The following is a 20,006-nucleotide window of genomic DNA, read 5'->3' as shown; positions in this document are numbered from 1 at the left end:
CTTTTGGACATGTGGAACTGTGAAAGGATGATTCATGAGATGTATTCCATTGTAACCTTCATGTTCAAATAAACTAAACCAAACCAAACAGAAAGTTGCAAGTGCCAACAACTGAAGGTGAGAAACACTACTGAATTCAATCTCATCAGCAATACGTTCCACTCAATCGTCATTTATAATTATTTTACATTGTTTTCTGCATGTAAAACTACAATTATTCTCCATGACGTTTATTTTGTGTTAATATTTTGGCATCTTTACCTATTTCCTATGGAAAAAAATTTCCCCTGTTTTCATACGTTTGGGTTTTGTCCGTCCTTTTGGAACTAATTCATAATGAGGTACCACTGCACTTATGTATGCATAGCTTCTTCTCTCTGATAAGAAAGCGGATGCTCTGAAGGCTTCTATGGTGTCACCTGGAGCACCACCAACAGCCAATGCATTGTAACGTCTTTAGCTGTGCCACTTTGATGCATTTTATGCGTTGCACACCAAGACGCATTCATGGAGCTCCACATGCAAGTTTCTGCACGATGACATCACAGGACTACAAAACAGGTGTTTCTGAAGGGACTAACTGGACTACCGGCAAACGGCGCAAGAGTCGCCTGGCAGTGTTTATCCCCGGGGGCCTGTTTGGCTGGAAGTGGGCGACCTTCAAACAGTGGCCTTGTGTGATTCAGCAGTGATTGTACCTTGTTTCACCCTCCACTGGCAGCATGCTGAGGAAGGAGGTGGGGAGTCTGCTTTCTTCTGCTTGTTGGCAGCAGAGGGGAGAAACGTGCCCATTCACAGCTTGAGACACTCAGTAGGCTGGACCATTGTCTCTCTGTGGGCGCCCTTTGCATGCAGTCTAATGCAGACCTCCACCAAGGCCCAGTGATAGTGTCTGACAAGTTGCACAATCCTCCCTCTTCGCTTAGTGGCTAACATTATATACTGTACACTATAATAGGCCTACATAGCCGCTATGGGTGGCAGAGTAACTCGCTATACAAATCCTTACCTTTTCTCTTGTACATGTTCAAAATGTGACTCATTCATTCATAGCACAAAAAAAAACAAAAATCCAACTAAACCATTTACAAGGGGAACTTGCGAGTATTCTTCTGCAAATAACGTTCCACACCAGTCATGGAAGGGGCGGTAATGCACATTACAAAATTGCTGACCGCTGCCAAGCATCTCCAAGAAAAGACGCCATCAGAATTCCCACAAGATCATCATCATGATCAGCACCACAAAGTAGAGCTTGGAACTAGAAAAGTGCCACTGTGAAGGTGAACGAATTTGCAAAGGTGAAGGAATTGAGTGGTGCATTTACAGAAACATAAATCAAAGCCCGACGCTGTGATCCACACTGCAGGGTTGTAGCCATGTAAGCAAGTAGTGTGTCTTTGAAAACGACACCAAAAAAGGCGAATAACTGACAATCACTTGGCCTCAGATGACCGCACCCACAGGCTCGAATCGACAACTTTTGCCGAGCTCAGCTTGTAACAGGCAAAGTCACGCTGACATTTTATGTGAGAGGCTAGCGGTCACCGAGAGGTCTGCGCACGCGAGAATGGGGGGCAGGGGGTGTCGAGGGCGGAGTGGGGTGGGGGAGTTGTGCGACCCTCGCCGTCTGCTGACACCTCCGTTATCGCGCCGCCCGTCCCCGCCAGCTATGACAGGCATGTGAGCGCAGTGAGAGGGTGTCAGGGAGCGCAGCAGCAAGAGAACAGGATTTTCTGTGTCACAAGGCTGGAAGTCATCAGGAGGAGGCAGCCAATGGCTGCCCGGCATCCTCAACCCACCCTCCGCCTCCTCAAACCTTGAGTGGCTGCAGATGTGCAATACTGGGAGTACAGTTGAGGCCTAATTCAGGCCCTGAGGGTACAATCTACACAAATCCAATCATGAGTAACTGTTTGTACCCTTTCCAATAACACACTTTGTGTCCAATGGTGTCCCAAGGTACATTTCAAGTACCCCGCAGGAGTTAATTAATGAACCCCAAGGCAAATACATACAACACGGGGACTTTTTAGGTTACCCTAGAGTAGTGGTTCTCGAGTGGTTTGGCTACAGGATCCACCATCCCCATTCAATGGCAAGCGGCAAGCCAAATTGTGGAACTTTTTGTAACGCAAACTTTTCATATGTATTATTTATTTAATAAGTTACATTTATTTATTTTAATTTTAAATTTAAAAAAGGGACTTTGCAGCAATTACATGGCTGCCTAGAGGGCGCTCATTTTTGAACATGTTGCAAGCATGATACCCCGCGCTCTTACTGGTCCGAGCGTGTAAGCTGCGCCCCAGGTAACACACACATGCGCAGGAGCGCTGGTGGTGTCATTTTGAGCCAGCTGTAAACGGTTCCTTTCATGAAAAGACATTAAAGTGCAGTTTGAATTTGAGGTAGTATAACACGGTATTGCCAGCACATTTCATTGGAGCATTACAAGTTTTTATCCACAAATTCAAAATGTTGAACAAAAAGGGTGTGTAAATGTTTCAGTTCATGGTATATCTTCTGGGGAGGGGTGTTACTGCTGATGCTGATCAAAAAATCTCAACTATCCCTTTAAGTACACACTCGATATCCTTCCCCTCCCGCTCAAGTTTGATCAAGTCGACCATAAACATTGCAACCTTCTGGTGGCGTAGCAAGCGAATAGCACCAAAGCGAGGTGCATTCTGGGACATCGGGTCATTACACTATTTTCTTTGGCTAAGCCACGACCCGACCCACCTGTTGAGAATCACTGCCCTAGAAATATAAGGACATACTTTTTTCAGAGTTTACTCTGTAAGAAATCTAGACTATGGGGTTAACTACAGTATTGTATTACTGTACCATGACGAGGCAGTATCATCACATATTTTTTTTAAAAAGTCTATAGTTTGAAAACAATCTGTAAGGGTACCACTCCAATGACATTTTTTGAGTGTACACGGTCATAAATAGGTATATAGTCCGGGTTCATTTCTGAAGGGTGACAAAATGCACACCATATGGTTAACAATGAATAGACTGGTATTTAACTGTTGGGGTCCCCAAAAAGGTGAAATTCAAGTCTTAAGGGTGCAGAACCTTCTGCCGTCCTACTCCAGTAGCAAAACATCTTACCTCCTACAACCACAATATTTGTCAATTGTATTTAAAAAAAAAAAAAAAAAAAAAAGTATGACCCTTAATAACCCACTAAACCTCAAAAATGGGCAGTCGGATGAATAAAGCTACAAGTTTAGAGGGTCAGTGACTTTTTAATGTTTTTCTAACACTAGTATGTGATGCTTGTGCCAGTTTATGAGCACCAAACGGGAGAATTATTCCTTACTTTTGAGAGAAGATGCACTCAAACGCTCGTTGGGTTTTTATTTTAATAAAAGGGGCTTCGCTACACATCTTAAAATGCAGTCCAAGGCTTTGCCAACTATCCGTCAGTCAGCTACAGATGTGGGACCTTGATCATTTTGTTTTTCTTCAGCATATAAGCTAACCTAGTACGATGTTGCTGTTAAAATATGAGTGTAATGTTAGCACTGTAGCGCACATAATTATGCTTGTGTCGCTAACGTTTGTGTCCTCCTGTCCCACTTAATGTTACATTGTTGTATGTGATATATGTCATCTATTATGTTAGACAAGTGCAGAGTTACAGTGTATTTGTAAAAAGTTGACAGCGCTTCTTGGAGACACACAAACACAGCTCTTTGGCATTGAAGCTACAGACACACAAACGAGCATGTTCCCAATAGGGCTTGCTCAAATCACTTTTAAAATGTCTGTATGACAGCATCAAGACTAGATTTTGGACAACAAACTTCTAATAAAATTTTTGAAAAATACAATATGGGACTTTGGGGGAAAAACATGCACTTGATAAAGCTACAAGTTGGCAGGGTCCTAACCCGTCTTAATGGCACCTGTCAACAGTAAGTAAGACTACAGTAAGTAAGACCTAAGTTGCCTTTCTCAGGATGCGCAACAGGAAGTCTCAGCTTAAAGCGCTTAAAGCTGCTGTTTTTGTCCCCATTTGACAGCAGCAACCGTCACAAAAAGATCCAGTTGCCTTGTCACACAAATCAAATTCCTCGACGGGAATCTAATGACTTCTGTGGCTTGTGTGTGTGTGTGTGTGTGTGTGTGTGTGCACGACTAATGCTATGTGTTTGTTGTGACAGCTCTCATTCTGGAAAGTGATTTCATAAAGAAACAAGAGACATCAAAACAACGCAAATAACCCTTGCCCTCCTCCTCACCTCTTTGATCTTCTCCCGCCGCTCACTCGTCTTGGGGTCACCGGGTTTGCCGCCATCCCTCCCCAGCATGGGCTTCAGTAGACACTTCTGGAACTTCTTGTGGCTGAAAGCATCCAAGCCGGCAGCGTGGTCGGACAAGGTCGCTTTCTCCACCTCCACGTTGGATCCGGACTGGGTCAGATCCTCCTGCGCTTTCCCTCCAGGCAGGCGCTCCTCCGTGGCCTCATAGGAAGTGGGCCTTTTGCGGCCGAGACCCTTAGGCCTGGCACCACCTCCGCTGGTCTCCTTGGCAGAGGTCACCCCCCGTGGGTGGTCCTGCTCCCGGGGCCGCTTCAGGTGCTCCCGGGCATCATTCTCCGAGCCGGATCCCACAGTCACTGGCTGAATCTCGGTCTTGGACATGAAGATCCGTTTCAGGCGAACTGAGTCTGGCAAAAAGAAGAGTGCCCCGAAGCAGAGGGTCACCAGGCCAGAGAGAAAAAGCAAGAAGACAAACTTCTGAGACAGGCGCAGACCCATGCCCGATGCAGAGACACCGGGCAACTTTCGGAACACCATGGAGGAACTTTTGTCTTATCTCCCCTGCCTGGACAGTGTATGGATCCTTCAGGCGTATCTTTGAACAACAAAGACAGATTCTGTACACACAAGCATGCGCCGAGGTCTCGATGTGACTTGCATGAAAGCGTTTGGCCAACAGGCAACACTAAAGGAGTGTTTTTAAAGGAGTGTTTTTTATAGCAATTATTCGGCAACAACCCCGCCGCCTAGGGCTCTGTTTGCACGCAGTGACATCAGTGAGCTTCACAGTCTCTGGTGCATGCTACCCGGCTTCTGTTTTTCAGCTGCTCCCTGAAAGCTTCTGGACGTTTTGTTTCGCGTTTTAATGAAGCCGTGGAAGGGACGTGTCACGGTGCAAAGTTGTGTGCCGATGCATAGTGCACACACGGTCGCCAACAATAAACAAACCCCCCAAAAGCAAGCCGTGTATCGGTTTAATCCTCCACAACATGGATCATCTGCACCATTCAAGCTCTCAAGCTCCAGTAAGAGGGCGACTCTCTGCTGCTCGTCAACCCGCCGCTGCAGCCTCTTCTCCGACGTCAGCGCGCCGCGGGAAACGGATGGCCGGATATCATGGACTGGAGAAAGGAATGAAGGTTCCGTCCCACGCAAGTTATCCGATTTTAAAAAAAAATCCCCAACGAAACAATAACATAAAAGCCTCCACTGGTTGTAGTCCGAGGGTGAGGAAAGGGAAGGGGGACTCTGCTGCTGCTGCTTCGCCCCGCTTAAGCCGCGCCTCGCTGGGCTCTCTCCTTCAGTCTGTGCTGCGGAGGTCCGCCTGGATATGGACCACACAGCTCAGGTAGAGAGAGAGGAGAGGGAAGGTTGGGTGAGATCCAGTCCTCCTCTTTTACTACACGATCCAGTGGGCTACTCGGATGCCTTTGATGGATCCACCGAGCAGCTTATCACAACACATTTAATCCGGCCGGGGAGGGTTCTGATTCTGGTTTAAGCATCCACACCGCCTCCCCCAGTGGAAAGGAAGCTGGGGAGCGAAAGACAGAGCACATTATTCATTGTGTATGATAAGAAAAGATAGAATACAACACGCGTGAATGAAAGTGGTTCTATAAGTGCACCACCACCCCACCCCCCCCCCCCCCCCAAAAAAAAAAAATTTAAAAACAATGCACATATAAAGGACCCCCACCCATATCTGTCATGACCAAAGTGTGTAAATCTGAACAAAGTGGCAAAAACGTGACATTTTTAATGAGCCATTTTGGCCAAGAGGAACAAATGTGTCACTTTTTGTGCAGCTTTGCCATTTTAGGCTGATTTAAGGAACATCATTTTTTTCTGTGCATCTGTCCCTATATCCGTATATCTGTCAGTCCATCCATCTATTCAAGTTGGTGTGTAAAACATTTGGTCCTTCAAACATTTGACACAAAATGTTAGCTTCCCAAAAACTGATGTGAAAAACGTAATCATATTTTTTCCAAATCAAAAACCTAACTAGTCAATCTCTTAAAAAGTACTTCAGTCCGAGATATTCGGTACATTGAAATACGGGTTTTTAACCGTTTGAGGGACAGTATGTTTACCTAGCTTTATGGGTGGGGTGGGGGTAGGGGGCGAAAGTGGAAATAAACATACACTGTACGTAGATACATACATGCACAGATATTTGTGCTGACCTACATTTGGCAGTTTAGTGGAAGGATGCCCATCATCCAACCATTCTCATTGCCCCTTATCCGCATTAGATTCGCGGGGGTATGCTGGAGCATATCCCAGCTGACTTTGGGCGAGAGGCGGGATACACCCTGGACTGGCCTCCAGCCAAGCACAGGGCACATATAGACAAACAACTATTCACACACATTCATATATATGGACAATTTAGAGTCGCCAATTAACGTTACATGCATGTTTTTGGAATGTGGGAGGAAACCGGAGTACCCGTGGAAGGATGCCTTATAAAATAAGACCAGAGAAAATAAGATCCACGTAGAAATATGGCCACATAAGTGACGTGACAAAACTTTACATATGATATTAAAGAGTCCTACACAGTGTGCTGTAAATCTGATGAGAGGTCAATAGTGTGTGACAAGCAGGGGTGAATTCGTGAATTGTCCTGTGGGGTATTATGGTGGAATTGTTGCGATTGTGATCTATCTCTGCCCACTTACTGTTCAATGCAGGGGTTCCTGGGTAGTGTCCAGGGTGGAAAAGATGTTTTCCAAGGTCCTTCTTTCTGCCGTTGTCGTTAAAGCCCCCCTTTCTTTATGACGATAACATGACCGTGACAAGCTGAACGTGGCTCTGATGGCTGATGTGTGAGAATTGATTGCCCTGATTTGCCTAAAACACAAAGATAATACGTAGGTTTGCGGCTGAAACACAAAGATAATACGTAGGTCTGCGGCTAAGGAAGCATTTGAGAGGCTGAAATCATAGGATATTTATATTTTGAAATGAAAAAGCGATTAATCGAATACCAAAATAGTTGCCTAGTAATTGGATAATAATATTAATAATATTAATAATTGCACATTGCGGCTCCGCTTCACCATAACACACTTTGTGCACACCTGATGTTGACAAGATCTGTGTTGACAATTTAGCCACTTTGTCGCTATATTTAGAGGTGAGAGAGACGGTAAATGTGGCAACAAACTTGGTGAAAAGAACAGTTAGAATAAAAATCAGTAAAATGTGACAAAAACTAACAAGCATTTTCAGCCAAAATACAAACTAAAATGGCTGCCAAAAACAACACTGGTCTGTGCCCACCACATACGCAGCTGTCCTCAGCAGTGTGTCCAGTCGTACAGCGTCCCCCGTCTCCATGCTGCCGCCTGCCCCAGTACACACATACACACTCGCCACAATCCAGCACAGAAGAGGACACCGGCCACAACAGATGGGCAGAACAGCAGCAGCAGCAGTTTTTGGCTGACGTGGAAGGAAGCACAGACAACTTTGTCCAGGAATATGGGTTGGTATGAAGAAAACACAACATAATACACACACCTAAACAACACTCAGAGTTTGCTGCCAAATGTGAGTGCGTGCATGTAGACACATACAGTACATATACGTTATATACACCGTGTGCACGTGTGCAAGGTTGGGTTGCGGTTAGAGTTAGGGTTAGTAGGGTTATGGTTTCAGTTTGGATTGTGGTTTAGGGTTAGGGTTTGGTTTGGGATTAGGTAAGTATTGGGGCAAGGAGAGGAGTGAGAAGGGTGTGAACAGTCCATCAACAGCTCCCCTACGTGACCTCTCACTTATCATTTAAACCTCCAGGGTACCTGGCACAGATTCTGGTGATCCAGAGTCCCTCAGCCCTGACATCCATGCCGGTCCTCAGGAAGTGTTGCACCAGATAAGTATGTGTGTTATGTTTTATGCAGGCGATATGCTAAAGCCTATCCCAACTGACTTTGGGCAGGAGGCAGGGTACACCCTGGACTGGTCGCCAGCCAATCACAGGCACATATGCAAGTGTAAGTATTGTTTAACCTTGACCTGAACACATCAACAGCAGTGCTCAATTCCAGCACCACATACAGTCATGGCCAAATATACAGGTAGATCCCTAGTCTGTAACATAAACATAGTTTTTACAATGTTTTTACAATATTTAAAAACTTTACCATTATGTTTATTGTGCAACCAACACTGGAGCTTTAAATAAATGACCCATTAGTTTTGGGTTGAGTGGCGTGACCTCTGCCGTGACCAGGAGATCCTGCAAGCTCTTATTTTTCCTGAATGCTGCGATAATCCTGTGACCTTGCAGGCGTCCGCTCTCCTCCACAACTGCGTGGAAACTGCCCTTTATGGACCAAAGCAGCCTAACTGGATGGTGAGTACTGAAGACCAAGGGGAATCATGGAAGACAGTACCGTGTGCCTCTTCTGTTAAATGAAGTTTTCAGATGCTTTCTAAGCAAGGAGCAAGAGTACCCTCTAGGGGTGGGAGCTGAGAACTACAGTTTGGTGGCCTTCACGAGGTCTTCCTGCCCTCCTACATACGGTAGTCTATCAATCTCAGTGGTTGAGATTTCACCAGCCCAGCCCAGCATCTGCTTGGGTGGAAGCTCGTTTTATGAAGTAGAACAGGAGTGTCCGTATCCTTAAAAAAAAAAAAAACAGCACCATCTCAAATCTGAGGGTGCTACCAAAATCCACCCACAAGAAATTACAGTGGATTTAACAATAAAAGACCACTTACATTGGGCCTAGAAAGACGAACGTGGCACCGTTGGAAAGCCCAGCCCTGACATTGTGGGGTTAGGTGCCACTGCCAAGTCTCGGGGACCCTACGTTCAAAATTTATTGGACCAAGTAGCAAGTGCTACACCGAAATGGTTCGTTTTTATCCCCTATCCTAACCCTAGCCCTGACAGCTGCTTGTATTGGTCATCTTGTGCACCATGGAGCTGGAGTGAAAGATGTGGCTGTACATGTCCACTGATGCGAGACAATACCAATCGTATATTAATTAATAAGTGAATTAAATTCACTTCTGATACCGCTCCACATCCCCCTTCAACTACAACTGCATTATTTCTGATGAAAATGACAACTTTTGCTGGTTTGTTCTTCCTTATAACTTTTGATACCATCTGTACTTCTGATGCCTGCAATCTTTGTTTCAACTTGTTTTCCTTCTTATTCATCCATTTAGTAGACATCCACATGAAGAGGCAGGTTCCCTGAGTGACCACGCCCCTAGCCCCGCCCCTAACGCGCTCTACTGCCAGTGTCCTTTGGGTCAAATAAATTAAAACAGTCTAGATTTTTTTTTTTAGAGTTTTACCAATGAAATAAAATAAACAAACTTGACTGGCACAAAAACATTGGAATAAATCAATCCTTGCCACGCATGAACAAATTCAAAGTATGTTCTTTGCCAATGCGCGCTCATTTCAGTCATCAGCCACGTGCATGTTAGGATTTGTTGTGCTGACGTTTGACATTCTTTACAGGCCACTGTAAAAAATGATCTTACCTGAAAATTGCAAAACACACACACACACACAGTCATACTTTTAACAGCACGCACGTCAGTATGTGTGTGCGATTGTGGTGCCTTTGCGTCTTCTTGGTTTTACTAACGTGGACGTGCTGCGGTAGGTGATCTGTGAACCCTGACTAATTGACCCATTTCTTCTTCCTTCCACCTTCATCAACTTCATCCTCCTTACAGCAGAAAGTGAAGAAGAGACGACGCTGACACCAGACTACGACTACACGGCCACCTTTGACTATGACTATGGTAAGAACTGAAGACTCTCTGGACCAGAATCAGATGTTTTGGCTTGACTGTGTTGTGTCCCGCAGAGAGCCCATCCCCAGTGCCCCACTGCCAATCAGAGCCAAAAAACAAGGTGAGCAAACAAAGTGGTCAATTAAATTAAAATGCTCCTGATGACTTTTAAACCCTGCCCAGGCATCAGTGATTGGTCCACCATGTCACATGCTCCTCCTGGGACTGTTGGTCTGTCAGATGAAAGGATGATGGGGGCGGAACCTGACATCATCGTCACAACTACATGCTTCCTGCAACCTTTGACCTCATTGGCTGTGAACCCTCTGACAATAAACATTGTAACAACAAAGTTACCATGACGACCATCCTCTGGGTCATTTTATTTACCTGATGAAAGCACATGAATGCAATCATTTTTCTGTCACCTCAGCTTTTATTTGAAAATTAACTAATTATTTTCGTCTTCATTTTCATCAACTGGTGAGCGTCAAAGCTGACGACACTAACAGACAACAACCTGGATGACACTACTGGACCAGGAAGCTAACTAGACACAGCTGTTACAAGCTAACAGACATTATGCTAATGACAAGCCATGGTTGAGTCTTTCATACAAACAAAAAAAAAGTTGCTGAGTTCAGGTTGGAGGACGCAAGTAACCTGTCAGATATGTGAACTTTGAACTCAAGTAGCTGGTTAAAGACAGGAAGTTGTCACATCCTGCTCCTCCATAAATAAGTCTGATTAAAATAACGAGCGACAACTTGACAAAACAACAAACCCTCTGCCAGTCCCGTCTCCGCCATCAGTCCAAGTGCAGCTGCGTTCCAGCGAGTGCCATATACTCATCCAAGTCGGCATCCAACCTGCTCTTCGATTTGGACATGTACTCGTCCAACTGCGCATCCAACCTGCTCTTGGACTTGGACATGTACTCATCCAGCTGTGCGTCCAACTCTTTCTTTGTTGGCGCCTTCAGGCCACGTTCCCTGGTGAACCCACCTCTCCTCAGGGGAAGGTGTTCCTGTTCTGCAGGAAAGACGAGAAGACATGATGCTAACCCATACTACTGCACATGAGATAGACGGCTGTGGACAATCCAACCTTGACTTCGTTTCTTGAAACCTTTGGTCCTCAACAGGCGGCAGCGCGGACCCAGTTGCTGTGTCAGCTTACTTCCTCCTGCACGGGAAACATTTTACTTTGAAAATCTCACTTTGAACTGTCACTGCTCACATGCGCCAACTGGGAGTAGGAGCACCTGCTCGCCTTAGGGCCACCCGGCGGAACCTGGCTCTCCATCCGTACTTGCTCCTAAAGGTCCAGAAGCCAGCCCGCCTCCAGCCCAATCGAGTCCACACACTGGATCTCCTAGGAGGGGGAACCTGAAAGACACGCCACAACCTAACAGACAGGATAGAACTAGAAAGAGACCCCACAATGTAAGACACGCAAGAACCTGACAGACAAGCTAAGACCCAAAAGACACTGAAGAACCTGACAGACACCCAGAACCCGAAAGACACCCCACAATATAAAAGACACGCAAGAACCTGACAGACACCATAAAAAGCAAAAGACACTCCACAACCATGCTAGAACCCAAAAGACACCCCACAACCTAGACACACTAGGAACCTGACAGACACACTACAACCTAACACTCAAACCCAAACCAGGGGTTCCAGTGCATTTACAGTAGCCCCACTAGCTAACACCCTAGCAGAAGCGGCACAGTGACAAAGAAAGAAGGTGTCTCCATGTTGGTTTGTCTGTTGACAGGACCAAAAAGAGCTTCCTGATTGGTGGACAGTTCACCTGCAGACCAAGGGAAGACGAGGGCTCACTGTTCACCACAAAGACCACAGGTGGAGGTGCACATGCCACTTTGGGGAGCATCATCTGCTCCAGCAGCACGTGAGAGAAGCTACAAGAGCGCAAAAGTCAGAGGTTACACCTAAATCTTTCATCTGGACAACCAAAACCACTTTCTTTGGAACCAGAGTAAAACTGAGAAAATAAAAAATGACTCGTCACCGCTGATGGAGGGAAACAGTTGATGAACTTCTAAGGAAAATTCTCTTTGGGTTTCTTCTTCTCATCTTATTCATCTTCTAAAAAAAAAAAAGCATAAACAGAATCACCAAATACTTCAGGTACCCAGAAGAGCTCAGATATGTTGAAGAACCTTCCAATAAGTCGACAACTTTTCACTAATTGAAAAAAATTGAAAATGCGTCGTTGACGCTAGCGAGCCACATCAACGACTAGCTTTTCTTTTTTAAGTTCGACGAGCCTTGCCTTGAACTCTTCCACTAACGCACCTGATGGTGACTTTGAGTTTGACATTGAAGAGAAAACATTCAATTTCAGCTCGTGTAGGCTAGCCGCTAGCTAGCGCACTCGCACAATGCTAATTGGAGATGTGCAGGTCATGAACGAGTCGTTTTTACTGATTCGAGACTCACTGATAGGCCTTTCCAGTAGCTCGTTCACTTACTCACCCTGCTACCACCAGCTACATTCAAATAGAAAACCCGAGTAACATGTCATTAATTATCTAACTGTCACTCTAACTGCATTTGTATCAATGGATTAGCCCCGTGGATAAAAGCATCAAATGTCCTTACCACTTGGCTGCCCACTTCCTGCGCACGCGCTCTGCGACCCGAGTATCCGGCTCCCGACACACTTGAGTGACTCAGAACTGGAGTCAACAGTTTTTCATCGCTACGATTCGCTAATATGACCCTTCCAAGCGGAACCTTGTTAGAATGTTCCTGAAATTTGCAGACGGAAGAACACTGGTTCCTATTGTATCTCCATCAAGATGCCTAGATTATCAGCTTGTAGCTTATCTGTGCAGATGTAGATGGATTGGTCACAGCTTCGTTTTTTTCCTGCTAAAATAAGGCTGCTACTGGCGGTTGAGCCTCTTTGTTTCAGAACGATCTATTTTTATGACACTTAAGTGAAAATGAGCTTCAAAATGCTATTTAATATTGCCAGTTTTATTTTGGTGCGCTTCCGTGAGCAGTGGTGCATTTGTTCTGAAAGCCATGATTCATCATCTTCCCAGTGATTCATGTGTAGAAAAGTGGCCAGAGCAGACCTGAAGACAGTGATGTCCCAATGCAAAAAACACAAATCTGTTTTCATACAACAGTGGTATGCCTCTGCCGCATTGTTTGGCAGTTCACTGAGGCAGAGCGGTTTTGAGGCTCGTCACACCACCAACAAACGTCAGGAATGTTTCATTCTCCACTTAACACATCTCCCCCAAGGCCTTGAGCACATGAGCATATTATTTGGAAAATTGTCATTTTCAAAAGCACCTGAGAATGAAATCGTCATCATCGTATGGATAAATGGAATGTTCTTCTTTCAGGGTCATAGGTGACTTTCATAGGAGTCTTTTTCCTGTCACAATAAAAGCACGCTGCCCTCTGATTGGCTAAGCAGAGTCTGACGGCCACAGGAAGAAGTGGTCACATGATGCCATTGGTGAAATACTGGAAGCCGTCGTAGAGTTTGGTTGTGAGCGAGCGCATTGACCCGTCCACCAGCTGCTCTACCAGAACCTGCAGCTGCTCCTCCGTCAGGCTCATGTGGAAGCGTTCCTTCAGGCCTCGCATTGTGCTGGAGCCATGGAAACATGGCAGCTGCGACCCTGTCAGGTCACAGGTCACACATGGTACTGCATTTTTTGTGTGTTGTTAGCACATCGTTAGCATGTGGTTAGCGTGTCACCTTGTTGCATGATCTCAACAATCTGCAGCACATGGTCCATGTGCTTCCTGGCGGAAATGAGTCCTTGGAGCATCAACATCTTGTAATAGTTAAACATGTCTCCGTCTGGACCGCCCATTACCTGACACACACACACACACACACACACACACACACTGAGTGTGCAAGCTCCTGTTGCATCAGAGGAGAACCGTAAATTAACTTACCTCCACAAACTCGGCTGTGAGTTTGAAGGCGGACGTTTCGAAGCCGAGGTTCTTTGGTGAGCTGGACAGGATGAAGCCAAAGTCAATGTGGATGATGTGACCCTGAGCATCCAACAGGATGTTGCCGTTGTGTCTGAGGAAGCGTCACAAAGACAGCTGTAGACAAGGACAACCGGGAGAGGCACTCAAACAGGGATGAGGAGGTGGGGACTCACCTGTCCTTAACCTGGAGCAAGTAGCAGATGAGGCTGTAGCCAGCGCAGCTCTGCACAAAGTTCCTCTGGGCCGACAGGAAAGCCTCAGTGGTGGGGGCGCCGTGCTCCTGCAGGAAGTAGTCGAGCAGAGACAGCTGGCTGTGCTTCTTCACCTGATGCAGCGACACAGCATTCATCACCGGCTCGATCATACCGCTGTCCGAAGACAACACCAGGATCTTGTAGGGCTTGATCCACAGGGGGACACGCTCCGCCTCCCAGATGGACTGTGGAAGAAGGGAGAGTACTTAGCTGAGGGATAGGGGTGGGAGAGTGTGGTCACAAGATGGCTTCTCCCACTTACCTTGAGCTGCTGCAGCACCTGGAAGGCAAGCAGCTCCTGACGCAGGTCATCACCGCATTTGACAATGACTGACAGTAGGCGCCAGGCGGGAAGGTGACCATAAGGAGAACCTTCCCTGATCCTCCTGAATCATACACACAAGTCAAAAGGTTATAGGCAACAATGCTACACCTGTGATGTCAGCGGAAGCAAACACCTACCGGACCTTCTCCTCCCAGGGCTCCTTGAGGGCCACGGCCGATGGATCCTCGGGGTCGCGTTTGAAAGTGGTGGGGGTCTGGGCCAGCTGCTCCGACAGACGGCGCCTGAACACAACACAGGAGAGGGCCGCAAATCTGTCGGTTGGGGGGGAAGTGGTCGACAACCAGAAGCAGCTAAAAATGGTCAAAGACCAACCTGATGTCTCCCGCAGCGATGAAGACGGGCTCTTTGCTCTCCAGACTGCTGATGCTGTCCACCGAAAACTGACTAATGTTGTCACTGCTCACGTGAACCTCTGGCAACTGAGGCAAAAAAAAAAAAAAACTTTTTTTTTTTTCAAACTTTCCCAAATTGTTCTTACTCCAAATGTTTATAGCAAGAGTGGGACAGACTCCATGTCTGTGGCAGTTCAGATGTCTAAGAATGGGACATTATGTATCTACTAGGGATGAGCGAATACAACACTATCTGTATCTGTTCTCCCATCTCAATTATCTGTATCCTATCTGTACTGGGCGTGGTTTAACTGGAAATGGGTGGGGCTTAAATCGTACATTATTTTAAGTCTGAAATTGACATGACATGGATTGATTTTAAGTTGTTATACTGTTTATTATTCACCTATGTGTTCTGTGTATGTGTAAGTGATCTGTAAGACTTTTTTTTAATGATCTGTGTGAAGTTGGTGATGGCAGGGAAATAATCTGTCAGCCTTGTTCACTGTGGTTTTCTCAAAAGCACCACAATCAGTACTACGAGCAAAGTTTTCCTCCTAACTTATATTACCATCCAAGTTAGAAGCAAAACGCTGGCAGTGACCAACGCAACACAAGCCGTTTACAGCTCTATCTTGTCAAATGCACCGCTTACGTAACAAAACAAGTTTACCAAGTAACTCTAGATACGAGCTGAGCTGAGGAAAACCTAAAAAAAAAAAAAAAAAACGTCTGGGTTGGAGGCAGTGACCAACACGACACGATATATATATATATACACACACACACACACACATATATATATATATATACACACATATATATATATATACACACATATATACAGTATATAGAGAGAGAGAGAGAGAGCGCGAGAGAGACAGTTTGGACTTCCCTACTAAGACTGCTGCCCCCGCGACCCGGATCAGCGGAAGAAAATTAATGGATGGACATATATACATCTAACTAGTTTTAGGAATTACAGTAATGGGACATTATATATCTACAGTTAGTTCAATTGTCTAAAAATAGTAGGACATTACGCATCTTTGGCTAGTTCAAGTGTCTGTAAGAATAGTGGGAAATTATGTATTTGCGGTTAGTTCAAGTGGCCAAAAATAGTGGGACAAGATGTATCTGCAGCTAGTTCAAGTGTCTGTACGAATAGTGGGACATTACAGTATGTGTCTGTGGTCAGATCAATGTCAAGTGTTGTGATGATCATGACGACATCACATGACCAACCTCCACCTGCAGCTCGATGATATCGTCCACAGACCATGCTTCGTCGTCGTTATCATAATTTGGGACGGTGGAGAAGCTGCCAGCTCGCTGCTCCATAGTCATGCCGCAGTCTGGCAGGTTTTCCACAGAGCGCGTGCTCCTGATGCGGTTCTCAGGGATCCGCATGGGTACGCTGGATGTCTCGAAGCTGTCGCACTCCAGAACCTCTACATAGATGAGGTAGGGAGCCTGCAGAGATCATGTGACGTGAGCCGAGGCGGTTCAGGGGGCCAAAGAGGGCGTCATCCTCACCTTGTCCTTGGAGTTGAGCACCACGGCCTGCGTGTGTGGTACGCGGACCACGTGATGCTCGAAGGCGGCAGTGGGCAGCCATACTCGCGCCGGCAGCTTGTGGTTGAGCAGCGACAGTTCTGAGATCAACCGCTGCGTCTTCTGCTCTTTGGTGGGCAACGTGGCCAGACGCTTGCCGATACCCATCAGCGACTTGATGAACTCCCTCTGGGGGGCCAGACGCACCGGCTGTAGGGCCACACCCCTCTTTAATATGACAACACTTTTCACTCCTTAACACCAAAGTGAATGAAATATACAGTGATGATGATTACTTCTGACTAGACCGTTGTCATGTTACAAACATGATGGACAGTACAATTAAACCCAGTCACCAACATGACTTGATATGATCATACAACAATAATCACGATTACTCATTAGTGGATAGTTGGATGAACCTGTGACATCGTGCAGCCGTCACACAAACCGATTAAACAATGAGCTTCAGGCCGTCACCTCCATTGATCACAACCAGAACCCTCACCCTCATTTCCCACAATGCACCCTGCAGCCAGTAAAGAGCTCGACTTACGGCGCTGCTCACAAAGTCAACAAAGTCCAAGCTGGAGCTGCTGTCCTGAGGGTCAGAGGTCAGAAGTGAGAGAAGGATGTGGACGAATGGATCGAGCACGCCATCTCAATGTGCCGTTTAACTTGCTAGAAACTTGAGGGACAAACCACTTCCTTTTTGCTGACTGGTCAATGAGGAGGTCATATGATGCTTTAGAAGAGGTGCGGAGCACTTCCTTGTAGGAGGTGTTGTTCTGCTACACACCATGTGGCGGCAATACCCCATAACCCCCATATGATGAGTTTTGCATTTGAGTGTGAGTGTGTGTGTGTGTGTGTGTGTGTGTGTTAGCACATCACCTCATCCTGGCTACTCTCCACTTTGGGATTGCTGGCCGTCCTCTTCAGGTTGCTGCTGAGGCTGATACTGACAGTGGCGTCCGACTTGGAGCGCTGATGCGTGCGTTTTGAGGGCGACAGGCTGTGCTCACATCCCATGGCTGTGGCAGGGGGCGGCGCGGGACAGAAAGGCGTCAGCGTCAGAGGGTCACGGCGGGCCCGGACGGCGGCGGGTTTGAGTTCGTCCGACAGGATGAGCTTGCGCAGCTTTGTGCCTCGAGAGTGGCGCTGTGTGGAGATGTGCATGTCTGACGAGTAGGCGCCGAGCAGCCAAGCGCACTGAAGACTGAACGAGATGCTTTGTCTGCAGCGGTGCACCTGCAAGACAGCACGCAGGGAAATCTACTCATCACCCAACTTTGTGTATACATGAGCGCTTGCCCCGCCCACCGGCCACACCCACCACATAAGGCTTGATGGCGTCGCCCACATGCTCGTCCATGTGCACATACATATTGAGGAGCTGCGGAAGGAAGAAGTCAACGTCTTCATGAGGGAAGCTGAACAGGCGGTTTCCGATGTAGGCCTGGACACCAGGTTCCTTGGAATTGTGCAGGTATGATATTGCCATGGAGACGTCAAACAGCTTGGACTCAAAGAGACGGAGCAGCCATGACTGTTTAGATGGGTTGTGTCGGTAGCGGCGCCGAGCGCTTTTTGCTGAGCTTTCTACCGGTCCCTCGCTGTCGTCATCCTCCTCCTCCCTGAGCTTTGGCGATGGTGCAGCGGCATGTGCTGCGGTGCCGGTTTCCGGGTACGATCCTCCCCCATTGGGGGTGGCATCCCCATGCCGCAGCTTGAGCTTGTGCAGGACTTCCTTGCACGCCCGCTCAGCCACCTCCGCGTCAATGACCAAGCCCAGCTCGCTTGTGCCCTCATTAATGATCCCCAGTGGGGGGGTGCCTGCCTGGTGAGGGCCTGAGGACGAGGGCGGGGTGGAGGGGAGCGATGGGGAGGGAGAGGAGCAGAGAGAGAGGGATGGGCTGTTGTGTCCGGAGGGGGTAGGGGAGAGCTCCGGCTTATTTTCCTCCATCAAGAGTGCTGGAAGGCTCCGCCCACCTCCACGGCTGCAAAGACAGAGAGGAAAAATCTGTTTGAGAGAAGTCACTCCTCCTTGTCACACTTCTAGCTCAACCAAGTAGCAGCACATATAGAATTAGACCATTTTTAAAGCAGATTTATTTCAGTTGTTTAATTCAAAAACAGAAACTCTTAAATTCTATAGATTCACTAACACACAGAATGTTTATATTTTACTAAAGTTAATGATTACAGTTTGCAACTAATAACCCCACCTTCAGTCGTAACTAACCTCCTGAAATCAAATACACTTTGCACAATATTCTAATGTACTGAGATGCACCTGTATAATAACATTATAGGAATAATGTGTAGGCCAGGGGTCACCAACGTGGTGCCCGCGGGCACCAGGTAGCCCCCCACGACCACATGAGGTGCCCGCAAGCCTGCTTTTCATTCAGGTTTTCAGTTAATAATGTGAGAACACTAGAAAGAAATGTATTCTGAAACATAAAATGTGAGTTGTGGATACCAGCATTTTGTGAATGTTTTGGTAAAACAAGCATATTTGATCTGTTTTGGTTGAAATAAGGTATGAAAATAATTTCTACAAAAATGAGTAGCTAGTGGCCATTTTCATTTTGTAAAAGTAACTCTCGCAAGAAAAAACGTTGGTGACCCCTGGTGTAGGCTCTGTGTGGCATGAGCATCACGTGGCTCTACTCAGCAGCTGTATATCACTTTTAGCTCTCCGCCGCCCCCTTGAGGTCATTTGTGTAACACGTCCAATCATACAGTAGTTTCTTCACTTCTCCACCAATTTTGTTTTCTTGTTTCACTTGTGTTTAATACAACAGGGTAGTTCGCCACTGATGTATGGAATAACGCCGTGATTTATCTGCCAACGCAAAAAATGAATATGCTTAATTAATCCTCGATGTTAGCTTAGCACACAGTTGGTAAATGTCGGGCGCACGCAGACACAACATTAATTCTTTCTGTGTTCCCATGAAAATGAGACGTCAAATGCGTGAGGCACACACAAATGCACTTCACCGCGCAGCACGTCAGCAAGTAAACCGTCTGTTTTGCCAGTTCATTCCACATTACCACGGATGGCTTGACTAGCTGCTAGCCGGCTACAAGCTGGCCCGAGCTCGGCAGCTTTTAGCTCAGTTAGCACAAGCCTGTTCACATTAGCCAACTGTTGCTGTCGATGCTCCTTTGAAGCTATATGCTAATGCCAAACAGTTGAAGTTCCCCGACGTGTCTACAAGTGAGCCACTCCTACCTTGTCAAACTTCAGCGGATTTTAAATGTGGAGTCAGGTCAAACTGTGTCCCCATTGATGTTGCCTAGCCGCATAGCCACACTGGCTTACAACCACCAGGGGGGGCTACGGAGCTTTATGCGCCTCATTGGCCTTTGGACAGCAGTACCTCGCCGCCGATATTGGTCACACACACTAAAAAGGCTTCAGTTTGCTCAATGTTTCAAAGTTCTGCTTGTCA

The 20,006-nt window shown here is 46.6% G+C and overlaps 4 protein-coding genes across 16 annotated transcripts in view; 1 reads left to right on the top strand and 3 right to left on the bottom strand.

Annotated features, from left to right (window-relative positions):
• Positions 1-7,706, bottom strand: part of LOC129185728 (mannosyl-oligosaccharide 1,2-alpha-mannosidase IA) — a 165,581-nt gene extending 157,875 nt beyond the window's left edge. Inside the window, exons 1-3 of one of the 3 annotated variants that reach the window (XM_054783122.1) lie at positions 7,572-7,706; positions 6,968-7,139; positions 4,260-5,814 (exon numbers count right to left, since the gene is read on the bottom strand). In XM_054783122.1, the coding sequence (XP_054639097.1) occupies positions 4,260-4,817 (558 nt within the window). In that variant the 5' untranslated portion in view covers positions 4,818-5,814; positions 6,968-7,139; positions 7,572-7,706. Of the gene's footprint in view, positions 1-4,259; positions 5,815-6,967; positions 7,175-7,571 lie in introns of those variants that run through there. The other 2 variants (XM_054783124.1, XM_054783123.1) reach the window with 2 other exon arrangements.
• On the top strand, positions 6,428-10,418 carry LOC129185735 (uncharacterized). Of its 7 annotated transcripts, none has more exons than XR_008572121.1 (7): positions 6,428-7,776; positions 8,088-8,170; positions 8,233-8,287; positions 8,584-8,649; positions 9,996-10,064; positions 10,130-10,176; positions 10,239-10,418. XR_008572121.1 is itself a non-coding variant. In XM_054783142.1 (5 exons), exons 1-5 carry the CDS (start codon positions 7,773-7,775, stop codon positions 10,305-10,307), a joined length of 282 nt encoding a protein of 93 aa, XP_054639117.1. In that variant the 5' UTR covers positions 6,428-7,772; the 3' UTR covers positions 10,308-10,418. The 7 variants fall into 7 exon arrangements, 3 of the variants coding, with proteins under 3 accessions (XP_054639117.1, XP_054639115.1, XP_054639116.1); XR_008572122.1 differs by having other exon boundaries at positions 6,428-7,780; XR_008572123.1 differs by lacking the exon at positions 8,584-8,649.
• Positions 10,419-10,471: 53 nt separating this feature from the next.
• Positions 10,472-12,804, bottom strand: LOC129185734 (uncharacterized). Of its 4 annotated transcripts, none has more exons than XM_054783138.1 (6): positions 12,689-12,804; positions 12,096-12,172; positions 11,877-11,985; positions 11,320-11,443; positions 11,163-11,240; positions 10,472-11,087 (listed from the first exon to the last, which is right to left on the bottom strand). In XM_054783138.1, the coding sequence occupies exons 2-6, from the start codon at positions 12,167-12,169 to the stop codon at positions 10,864-10,866; spliced, it is 609 nt and encodes a 202-aa protein (XP_054639113.1). In that variant the 5' UTR covers positions 12,170-12,172; positions 12,689-12,804; the 3' UTR covers positions 10,472-10,863. The 4 variants fall into 4 exon arrangements, with proteins under 4 accessions (XP_054639113.1, XP_054639112.1, XP_054639111.1 ...); XM_054783137.1 differs by lacking the exon at positions 12,689-12,804 and adding an exon at positions 12,563-12,625; XM_054783136.1 differs by lacking the exon at positions 12,689-12,804 and adding an exon at positions 12,383-12,509.
• A 241-nt stretch (positions 12,805-13,045) lies between these two features.
• Positions 13,046-19,902, bottom strand: pi4kb (phosphatidylinositol 4-kinase, catalytic, beta). Of its 2 annotated transcripts, XM_054783120.1 has the most exons (13): positions 19,787-19,902; positions 17,879-18,542; positions 17,437-17,793; positions 17,099-17,143; positions 16,525-16,752; positions 16,234-16,461; positions 14,969-15,075; positions 14,773-14,877; positions 14,573-14,696; positions 14,230-14,495; positions 14,015-14,147; positions 13,809-13,929; positions 13,046-13,728 (listed from the first exon to the last, which is right to left on the bottom strand). In XM_054783120.1, exons 2-13 carry the CDS (start codon positions 18,506-18,508, stop codon positions 13,547-13,549), a joined length of 2,526 nt encoding a protein of 841 aa, XP_054639095.1. In that variant the 5' UTR covers positions 18,509-18,542; positions 19,787-19,902; the 3' UTR covers positions 13,046-13,546. The 2 variants fall into 2 exon arrangements, with proteins under 2 accessions (XP_054639095.1, XP_054639096.1); XM_054783121.1 differs by lacking the exon at positions 17,099-17,143 and having other exon boundaries at positions 19,787-19,901.
• Positions 19,903-20,006: the final 104 nt, after the last annotated feature.

Source organism: Dunckerocampus dactyliophorus, chromosome 7, assembly GCF_027744805.1.
Source record: "Dunckerocampus dactyliophorus isolate RoL2022-P2 chromosome 7, RoL_Ddac_1.1, whole genome shotgun sequence".
NCBI classification, from domain to species: domain Eukaryota; kingdom Metazoa; phylum Chordata; class Actinopteri; order Syngnathiformes; family Syngnathidae; genus Dunckerocampus; species Dunckerocampus dactyliophorus.
The sequence above is the reverse complement of the archived record's forward strand: the minus strand, read 5'-3'. Positions and strand labels throughout refer to the sequence as shown.

Excerpts from the sequence above, each read along its gene's own strand:
- LOC129185735 (XM_054783140.1), top strand. The coding sequence starts at position 7,538 with ATGGCTGCCAAAAACAACACTGGTCTGTGCCCACCACATACGCAGCTG. Across the intron at positions 10,065-10,129 it reads CACCTTTGACTATGACTATG|AGAGCCCATCCCCAGTGCCC; the intron begins GTAAGAACTGAA and ends TGTGTCCCGCAG. Across the intron at positions 10,177-10,238 it reads AATCAGAGCCAAAAAACAAG|GCATCAGTGATTGGTCCACC; the intron begins GTGAGCAAACAA and ends AACCCTGCCCAG.
- LOC129185734 (XM_054783135.1), bottom strand. The coding sequence starts at position 12,407 with ATGTCAAACTCAAAGTCACCATCAGGTGCGTTAGTGGAAGAGTTCAAG. Across the intron at positions 11,444-11,876 it reads CGTCTTCCCTTGGTCTGCAG|GTTCCCCCTCCTAGGAGATC; the intron begins GTGAACTGTCCA and ends CGTGTCTTTCAG. Across the intron at positions 11,088-11,162 it reads TTTCAAGAAACGAAGTCAAG|AACAGGAACACCTTCCCCTG; the intron begins GTTGGATTGTCC and ends TCTTTCCTGCAG.
- pi4kb (XM_054783120.1), bottom strand. The coding sequence starts at position 18,508 with ATGGAGGAAAATAAGCCGGAGCTCTCCCCTACCCCCTCCGGACACAAC. Across the intron at positions 17,794-17,878 it reads ACGCCATCAAGCCTTATGTG|GTGCACCGCTGCAGACAAAG; the intron begins GTGGGTGTGGCC and ends GCTGTCTTGCAG. Across the intron at positions 14,496-14,572 it reads AGGTGCTGCAGCAGCTCAAG|TCCATCTGGGAGGCGGAGCG; the intron begins GTAAGTGGGAGA and ends CTTCTTCCACAG.